This window comes from Chlamydotis macqueenii, chromosome W (assembly GCF_036417535.1).
Source record: "Chlamydotis macqueenii isolate bChlMac1 chromosome W, bChlMac1.mat, whole genome shotgun sequence".
NCBI lineage: Eukaryota > Metazoa > Chordata > Aves > Otidiformes > Otididae > Chlamydotis > Chlamydotis macqueenii.
This window is the reverse complement of record NC_141592.1, coordinates 7,150,472-7,159,761: the sequence shown is the minus strand read 5'-3', so window position 1 is coordinate 7,159,761 and position 9,290 is coordinate 7,150,472. Positions and strand designations below refer to the sequence as shown.

Here is a 9,290-nt window from a genome sequence, read left to right as displayed (position 1 = left end):
TTCCTGTCTGCTTTAGTTTCGTCTGGAGGTGCCGCCGCTTGCCGCTGCAATGCTCTCTGTCCGCGTGGCTGCTGCCCTCGGCCGCTTCCTGCCGCGGCAGGCCAGCCTGGTGAGCGCGTCCTCCTCCCTGGAACCAGCGGGATGTGAGGGAGGGAGGGAGGGGGTAGGGTGGCGGCCGCCGCCATCTTGGGGGCCGTGGTGACATTGAGGGGCTGCGGCCTCCCATTCTCGGGAGTCTGGGGCCGTGTGTCTGTGTGTGGGGCTCAGCTCAGCGCTAGATGATAGTGGGGCCAGGCACCCTGCTGAGGAGCGAGGGTCCCATCATCTGGGAAGCGCGGGGGGAGTGTAGGGGACGGCGTGTCCTTCCCCGGGGATGTGAGTTGGCATTACTAGGGTTCACGTTAATGCCTGAAAGGTGCTAAATCCCAGCCAGAGTTAGGGGATTTAAGCTGTGGGGCTTGGCCAGGTGGTATTTTTTCCCCGTGTTTGTGGAGAGAGTGGAGATCTGTCAGGATTTGTACCTGACTGGTGCCCCTTGTGAAGGGGGAGAGGCCTGCCTAGGCTTTCAGAGAAATAGCATTAACGCTGTATGGGACTGCACTGGGAGCTTTGCTTGGCATGTAGGATTATGATAATCTTTTAACGCATTTATTATCATAGAGGGTTGGTGTGTTTTGGTGGGGTTTTTTTTGTTTTTTTTTTTTTTTAATCTATTATATATTCCAGCCATGCTTCAGAAATCCTGCACTTAAATTTTTCTTAGGAAGGCCAACCCTTAGAAGACACAATCTTATTTCTTCTTTGTGTAGTACCATGAAGGATATGCTGATTTCTTTATGCTCTAAGCTTTTGATGTTCAGTGCAAAGGTGGCAAACAAGAAGAGGTGTTGCTTTGGGAGCTGCTGCAGTGCTGTGATTGTGACATCAGTGCAATGCAGAAAAATGCAGATGAGTAATTTAGAGCTATCTCCTTTACCATCTGTCCTTGCTTAGTAGTGCTGACTTGGTTCCGTAACTACAGCTTGTGAGTGGAGTGCTGTGGAGCTCAACTCAAAACCGAGACATTAAATATATAAGGTCATGATCAGAAATTTCAGTGTGTTATCTCTTAACATTTTTCGGATGTTCAAGGGAATCTCGCTGTGTTACTGAAACAATTACTTATTTTAGATTTCCAGAAACACCCTGGGTGCAGCATTTGTTGCTATAAGAAACATCCATGCCTCCAAAACATGTTTTCAGAAAACTGGTGAGTCTGAGAAAGATCTTTATGTAAGAGTGTGGTTTAAGAACTTGCTCTATCAGACAAAAAGGAGTTTGAATGTGGAGTGTGTGTCAGTTAACAAAACACTTGACATTTATGTACTGACAGTGTTTAACAGTGAACTGTTACACATTCACATCCAGGAGACATCACTTTAACTATTCAAATTATACCCAAACCAAAGGAGTGATCACACGTCAGCTGGCTTAAGCAGCTTACCTGCTTCATGAGGATTTGATTCTCTTGCAGAATTATCTGAAAAAAAAAAAAAAGTGCCTCAAATTCCAGTTTCCTGTCTTGTTTGTAACAGTATGAAGGAATGGATGACTTTCCCAGGCCTGCCTGGGTTTGACCTTGTGTACTTGAGTATAACTTTTTTTGCTGCCAGCATCTTGATGTTTAGAGAAGGCAGTGGTGCTGCATAGCTGTGTTTTTGGTAGTGGTTCACATGTGATTTTTGAAGTGATTTAGGGTGACTAAAGGTATTATTAGGAAACAGTAGTTTCACAGTTTTCTTAACTGAGGAAATAAAAAGTTGTTGGAAGTACACTGCCAGACAAATTTGAGGAAGATGGAGAATACATTTTTATAGCTTATGTTGAACAACTTGCTCCTTAAATGTATTGAATTCCTTTAAGTATATTTGAATCTTGGATTACAAATCAGTTGACGTGGTATTTTGATGCCTCCAGTCTAAGTAAATGCTCTGCAAGCGGACCTAGCATGCCTGTTCTTTCTGAGTGAAGTCTAATCTATTTAATCTAATTGCTTTCTAGGGGCAGAGATTGCTAATAGTGTAGAACATACTGAAGGAAATTGATAACTAAACTGCCATCAGTGTTTTGATTGAAGCTGACTCATGATGAGTTGTAGTTGTGAATACAGAAGCATTTATCTTATGCATCGTAAGGAAGAGTGTTCCTTGCTAGATCTTGTGGCATACCTGAGAAAGGGTACCTTGGCTTGTGAATTCAAGACAAGCTTACTGAAATCATACTATGTCTTGATGTGCTAAATCTGGTTTGAAACTTCTCTTTCCAGGTACTGCCGAGGTATCCTCTATTCTTGAGGAACGTATTTTGGGAGCTGACACCTCTGCTGAACTGGAGGAGACTGGCCGTGTGCTCTCAATTGGTGACGGTATTGCCCGTGTGTACGGCCTAAGAAATGTCCAAGCAGAAGAAATGGTTGAATTCTCTTCTGGACTGAAGGTAAGCTTTCACTAAAGTAGTTTGTTTAGCCTAGAAATATAAATACTTTTTAAAGGAGAATCTGAGACTATGCTTGGAGTAACCCATACGGACCTTTTACAGACTTATTGCAACTTTAATGCGTAGTAGCTAGTTGAAATAATACTACAAAAAGCAACTATTCTTTGAATTTGTAATACTTTTCTTTCAGTATTAGTATGTGGTTCTTGACCAACACTTGAGCTTTATCTGTCTTCATCTAGGAAGTATTAAGAATGAATCTGGCATTGGATTTTGCTTTCTTTGGTTTCAGGCTGGCTTTTCTGTTTACTGTTGAATAATAGCCTCTGTGCTGTTTGCTGATTTCTTACAGTCCAAAGAGTAGACTATAGAGTTAAAAAGCTCACTGTTCTGAGAGTACTGCAGCATTTCTGCCAATATTTTTAACGACCTAATGTGCCTTAGGCCCAGAAGAAGCCAGCATTTTTTTCTTTGTACAGTTCCTAGGCAGGTGAGAAATGTATTTGAACTTTGCTTATCCTTTCTGTTATTTTTAGAGGTAAATGACTTAATGCTAGACTGCTGCAAGTGTAATTAATTATGTAGTAAGCTGAAGGCTTAGGCAGCTTCTCTCACCAGTACAGAAGAACATACACGCATTGTACGTAAAAGCAGAACATTGACTATTGTTACAAAAAAGATTGAGATAGGCGGTGTTGGATGTTCTACACTGTAGAATAATCATATCGGTATTAAACTGTCAAAACTTTGTAAGTGTTGGCATGGGTTTTCTCAGGGTAATGTGATCTTTGTCCTAGGGTATGTCCTTGAATTTGGAGCCCGACAATGTTGGTGTTGTCGTGTTTGGTAATGACAGACTGATCAAGGAAGGGGATGTTGTGAAGAGGACTGGTGCCATTGTGGATGTTCCAGTTGGGGAAGAGCTGCTGGGCCGTGTTGTAGATGCCCTGGGCAATCCAATTGATGGGAAGGTAAGTGTAACTAGATGTTTACTACCTCTGTTTGTATCTATGTGATAGACTGCCACAGGTTGTTTCCTTTCTTTTAAGGGTCCTATTACATCTAAGACACGTAGAAGAGTTGGCTTAAAGGCCCCTGGGATCATTCCCAGAATCTCTGTGCGTGAACCTATGCAGACTGGTATTAAGGCTGTGGACAGCTTGGTGCCAATTGGTCGTGGCCAGCGTGAGCTGATCATTGGTGACAGGCAGACCGGGTAAGTTAAATGCCCAAGCTAAAAAAGTTTCATTAAACAGAGCCATGAGTACAGCATGCTCCGATGTACAAAGCTGAACACAGAACTGCATAGAGATCGGGAGAACTGTAGGCAGCCTAACTTACCGAGCTCTGTGTTATATAGGAAAACTTCAATTGCAATTGACACAATAATCAACCAGAAACGATTTAATGATGGAACAGATGAGAAAAAGAAGCTGTACTGTATCTATGTTGCAATTGGCCAGAAGAGATCTACTGTTGCTCAGCTGGTGAAGAGGCTCACTGATGCAGGTACAGATTTTTGAAGATGGCTCAGCCTGGCAACTAGTGAGATCCTGTTCTCATTATAATGCTGAATATCACCTATGACCTCCTAGCTGCAAGTATGGACAGGATTCTTTTATTAAATGAGTGAACTACTACTTTGGCGAACAAGAAATCTTTCTAGTTATCTGGGGGGAAAAAAACCCTCAATTGTGCTGCTTCACATTAGAAGACTAATATGAGGCCCCAAAACTGCTGAATCGCTTCTGGAAAAGTCAGCCTATGGTTTTGGTGTTAGTTTTTTTTTTTTTCAGCAGAGTTAAGAGCTTTCCTTTGGCAGTCAGGCAGACCTGATGACAAGCTATGGCCTACAAGTATTTATGGACTTGGCATTTGTTTCTTATATATGCAAGTCAGTGTGAATGGCAGTTGCAAGTTTAGTGGAGGCACTTTACTGCCCAAACATTTGGGATTAAATGATAGCTTCTTTTCAGAAACAGTGATCTCATTGAACAAGGCTGCACATGTAACAGCTTGCAAGAGAATCATGCACCTTACCTCTTGTCTGCTGGTCAAGCAGAGTCATACCTAGCAGGAAACCCACCCTTCCCCCCATTTTAATGACAATTTGTTTGGGACTGTGGAACGAAAGGTAGTATTGCCTTGCAGCAGTCAGAATACCATGGACTTTCAGGCTGAGTTACTTCTAGAATCAAAGTGTATGTTAGTGAAAGTTTAAACTTCATTTTAAATGGGAGAGAAGTCTGCAAGTGTTAGACGTTAGATGCCGTGAACTTGCTCTTGAAACTTCTGGAGTTAGTTAATGGATGTGTTAATCTAGTACAGTGGTCTTTTCTGTGACAACGTGATGCTGCCTGGGCTTGCTTCAACAGCTAGTACTTTGCACACGTGTTGTATTTGCTGATTACGAGCATGATGAAGTCATATACTCAGTGGTGTGTGTCTCCAATTCTTTCCAGATGCCATGAAGTATACTATTGTGGTGTCTGCCACAGCATCTGATGCAGCACCCCTTCAGTATCTGGCTCCCTATTCAGGCTGCTCCATGGGGGAATACTTCAGAGACAACAGAAAACATGCGTTAATCATCTACGATGACTTATCCAAACAGGTCAGGAAACGTTGTTTATAGGCCTCATAGTCTAGCATTGGTGTTTGTAGCTGTAAGATCACCTCAGGTTTAGGAATTCAAAATTTTAAATGAGCTACTGAAGTCTGAAAGCTTGCTTTATACCACGCAGGCTGTTGCCTATCGTCAGATGTCTCTGCTGCTGCGTCGTCCCCCTGGTCGTGAAGCCTACCCAGGTGATGTGTTCTACCTGCACTCTCGCCTGCTGGAGAGAGCAGCCAAAATGAATGATTCCTTTGGAGGTGGCTCTCTGACTGCCTTGCCTGTCATTGAAACTCAGGCTGGTGATGTGTCTGCTTACATTCCAACCAATGTCATCTCCATCACTGATGGACAGGTAGAACAACTTCTTCACATACCAGTACTTCTGTGTAACTTAGTAGCAGGTCTCTGAGGAGGCTTCCAGGCTTCTGACTGAGATAATGAAACAACTTTCTTCTACAGATCTTCTTGGAAACTGAGTTATTCTACAAAGGTATCCGTCCAGCCATTAATGTTGGTCTGTCTGTGTCCCGTGTGGGTTCTGCTGCTCAGACCAGGGCTATGAAGCAGGTGAGTGTGAAACTGCTGCTCCTCCTTTCACTGCACACAAGTAGTGTGTAGGCTTTCCAACCCATTTCATTCTGAGAGGGAGTGAAGCTTTGGATTCCTTAGCGTTATCAAATTCTAAAAGAACAAACTTTGATTATCTCTTCAATATTTCCATTGCCTGCTGAGAGAGAAGGGAGAAAGGAAAATAGTATCTGCATAGAGATGTAGAACTGTTAAGTAACAGTATACTGAACTGGGTACTGATCTAACTAGAAACAGAGAATGCTCTCAACCTCAGACTTCTTTTAATCCAGATATAGAATTAGAGACGTTTAATATCAAGGTCACCATTTTAGGGAGGAACAGCACACTCATCTTAAAAGGCCAAGGAGATAGATGATTATATGCATTTCTAAAAATCCTACTATCGGAATCTTGAGATTCACTTGACTGGTATGCAAGGCAAAGCTGACTTGTGACAACTGTCAGCTGAAGATAACCTACAGACTACTAGACAGACTTAAAAGGTGGTCAAACTCAGTCTGACCTGTATCTTGTGTTGTAGGTGGCAGGTACCATGAAGCTGGAGTTGGCTCAGTATCGTGAAGTTGCTGCCTTTGCTCAGTTTGGATCTGATCTGGATGCTGCCACACAGCAGCTGCTGAACCGTGGTGTACGTCTGACAGAGCTCCTCAAACAAGGACAGTATGGTGAGTGTCTTGGACGTAACAAGCCTGCATTTCCTATTAGTTTCTTATACTAATGAAGCTGGTCTTTGTGGCAGCATTAAGACATTCTGTGGACGTGGTAAATGCAGATTTATTTGAACTGTGTGCAGTTGATCCTCAAAAGAGGACTCTAGTACTGATGTGCCCTGTTGTAAGAGTTACCAATGGCATGAATACTTTCTTTTTTGCAGTTCCCATGGCTATTGAGGAACAGGTTGCAGTCATCTATGCTGGTGTAAGAGGTCACTTGGACAAGCTGGAGCCCAGCAAAATCACTAAATTTGAGAGTGCTTTCCTAGCTCATGTACTGAACCAGCATCAGGCTCTCCTTTCCACGATCAGGTATGATGGTTTATCTTGCTTCATGCCAAGGGTATTGTATTGACTTGATGGCTGGAGTGCAGATAATGGTCACTGAATTGTTGATTTAGTGTATCCTACAACATCAGGCCTTAAGCTGCCTGTACCAGAACTGGAGGTTAAGTCAGCCTTCCTACTGTCCTTGCACTGTCCAGAGCTCAGCTTCGTGTCTCCAGTCTTTACTTAGGAAATCCAACTGATACTTAAAATGAGCCTAATTGAATACCTCTCCTCTTAATCTGATACTGAAATGACTTTATTTAGTCAATTCCCATATTTTTGATTGCTTTAAGCTGTTACAGTACTGTGGATGAAGTGCTGTTCACTGCCTTCCCTGCCACTGAATGGACTGTTGGGGATTATTTCCATCATCTGTCCTGTAAATTGGTCCTAGCTTGTTTTGTCATGAGTCAAATGATGTACCTTTCATCTCTGAGGCATAGCTTTATAGAAGAGAGCCTTGTTGAATGATGTACAGCTGTTTTGAAAGTATTTGTTGACAAACCTTAGTTCTTACACAGGACTAACTTTTTTAGGAGAAGGATGTTACATTAATTTCAGCGGTTAGCTTCATGTGTCAAACAGAGGTGTGTTAATTCATCTGCTAATTTTATTAGAAATTGGAAGGTTCATTGTAAAGTGTTTTACTTTGCCTTAGTTGGGGATTGACCTGTGTCAGAATTTTAACTAAACTCTTTCAACAGGACTGAAGGGAAGATCTCTGACCAGACAGAAGCTAAGTTGAAGGAAATAGTCACAAGTTTCCTGGCTACTTTTGAGGCATAAACTCTTAAAACTTTTCAGACAGACCAGGCTGTTGTCATGATCCTGTGCTCCAGCTCCATCAAAGATGTAAAAGTATGTGTGACTTGAATGTACAGACCTCAATGAGAATAAAAGTTTCCATGTAAAAAGGCTTGTATACTCTGTTCTAAATTATTGCTGCTTGAGCAACACATGCCTTTAAAACCACAGAGTTAAACTCCCCTGGACACATGCTTGCTAAAGGAACTCTGGCCCCTGATTTTTCAATTGTAATGGTTGGGTGGATCAAACTCTCCTTACAAGAATGGGTAGGGGGTAGCAGCTGGATTCTGTGGCTGAGACTGCAGTTCCTGTTGTGACAGAGCTGAGGGTTGCTCCTGTAATTTTTATCCTTCTCACTGGACAACTGATCTCAGAGAAAGGCAGACAACTGGGGAAGCACTTCATGCTGTCTTGTCATGGGACCTCATGATAGTCTGTAATGGTCTGATAACTGTGACAGAGTATTTCTTAAAATTGCTGTCTAACCCATCCTGGTGCCTGGCTTTTAGAAGATGGGCTCTTTCAGAACAGACTGTCCTTGTGTCTCAGGACAACTGCACATTTAGCTGTTAGAGTAGTAACTGCTAGAGACTTAAACACCACCCTCCTCTGTAGTTGACTCCAGTTCTGTCAATAAACTGCAATTATTAATGGCTTTGAGGGGGAGGCTTTATACCAGAACATCCGCTTCATTTCCTGACTTTTTCTGTGTGATATGTGATGTACAAGATCCCAGTATCAGAACTATCTGGGAGGTGGGAAAGTTCAGGTTAAAGTTGCTCCACTTTGTGTGGTGTGTTCAGCTTTACCTGGTATACTGGAACTTGGTCCTTCATCTTCAGTGAGCCTTGCACCACAGGTACCTGTGATTAGGACCTCTGTTGGGGCTGTTTTCTCTGTCCCCAGTTAACTTCCTTCACAGGAGCATCCTTTCTTGAGTTCAAACCTGCTGCGTTACAAGCAGCTGGAAACATTTCATCTGAGCCTCTCATACAGCTAACAAGCTTCTCTATTAATGGCTTGGGTGCTTTGGGAGTGTGAGCTCTTGCTTCTGCAGTACAGGAAAAAATAAATGCTACTTTAAAGTCCAAATGTGTCAGACATCTTTCTGGGAAGAGCTTCCATGGTAGAATAGTACTGTGCTCTTGAAGAAGGGCTTCCCATGGAGTTCCTTCTGTCTTTCACCATCTTGTTTCTTCTACATGCAGCTCCAGAGCCAGGGGCTGGGAGGCTTAGAAAGCACCAAGCTCAGAGGTGTCTTAGTCCAAAATTGCACAGAGACCTATTTGTTTCTGGTAACATAAATATTCCAAAGTTCTGATTTCTGCCATGTTGTTGCTGTGACAGGAAGGTGATAATGTCCTCATTAAAGCACTGTGTGGTAAATATGTCCTGTCCAGTTTGGCAGAAGGATGCGGGGCTGGTTTTGAAGGTTCAGTTGTAAGTCCTGAGAGGTGCTGTGGGCTGCCCTGGCTGTGGGGAGGTGCTGGAAAGCTGAGAAAGAGTGAGTGGTGGTGGCGATGTGGTTTGGTGCTGAGGGTTTATGCCATCTTCTGTTGGGTCAGTCTGGCTAAATCAGCTGAAGAGCTGATTCAGAAAATCACAAAGATTCCAGAAACATGCAGTTTCTGCATGAAGTCCTGTGATGTGTGACTGGCAGTGCTGTGGTAATACATGATCTCTGTGCAGGTGATGCCCAAGCTGATGAGCCCTTCTACTGCAATCAGATCAGACAGAGAAAACTTGGAAATTTATTC

General features: G+C 42.9%; 1 protein-coding gene across 1 annotated transcript; it reads left to right on the top strand.

Annotated features, from left to right (window-relative positions):
* On the top strand, positions 1-7,640 carry LOC147596567 (ATP synthase F(1) complex subunit alpha, mitochondrial-like). The gene is made up of 12 exons (XM_086769557.1): positions 1-109; positions 1,171-1,249; positions 2,306-2,475; positions 3,273-3,446; positions 3,525-3,691; positions 3,836-3,984; positions 4,938-5,089; positions 5,220-5,444; positions 5,552-5,659; positions 6,204-6,348; positions 6,558-6,708; positions 7,431-7,640. The coding sequence occupies exons 1-12, from the start codon at positions 50-52 to the stop codon at positions 7,510-7,512; spliced, it is 1,662 nt and encodes a 553-aa protein (XP_086625683.1). The 5' UTR covers positions 1-49; the 3' UTR covers positions 7,513-7,640.
* Positions 7,641-9,290: the final 1,650 nt, after the last annotated feature.

Excerpts from the sequence above, each read along its gene's own strand:
- LOC147596567 (XM_086769557.1), top strand. The coding sequence starts at position 50 with ATGCTCTCTGTCCGCGTGGCTGCTGCCCTCGGCCGCTTCCTGCCGCGG. Across the intron at positions 3,692-3,835 it reads ATTGGTGACAGGCAGACCGG|GAAAACTTCAATTGCAATTG; the intron begins GTAAGTTAAATG and ends TGTGTTATATAG. Across the intron at positions 5,445-5,551 it reads TCTCCATCACTGATGGACAG|ATCTTCTTGGAAACTGAGTT; the intron begins GTAGAACAACTT and ends TTTCTTCTACAG.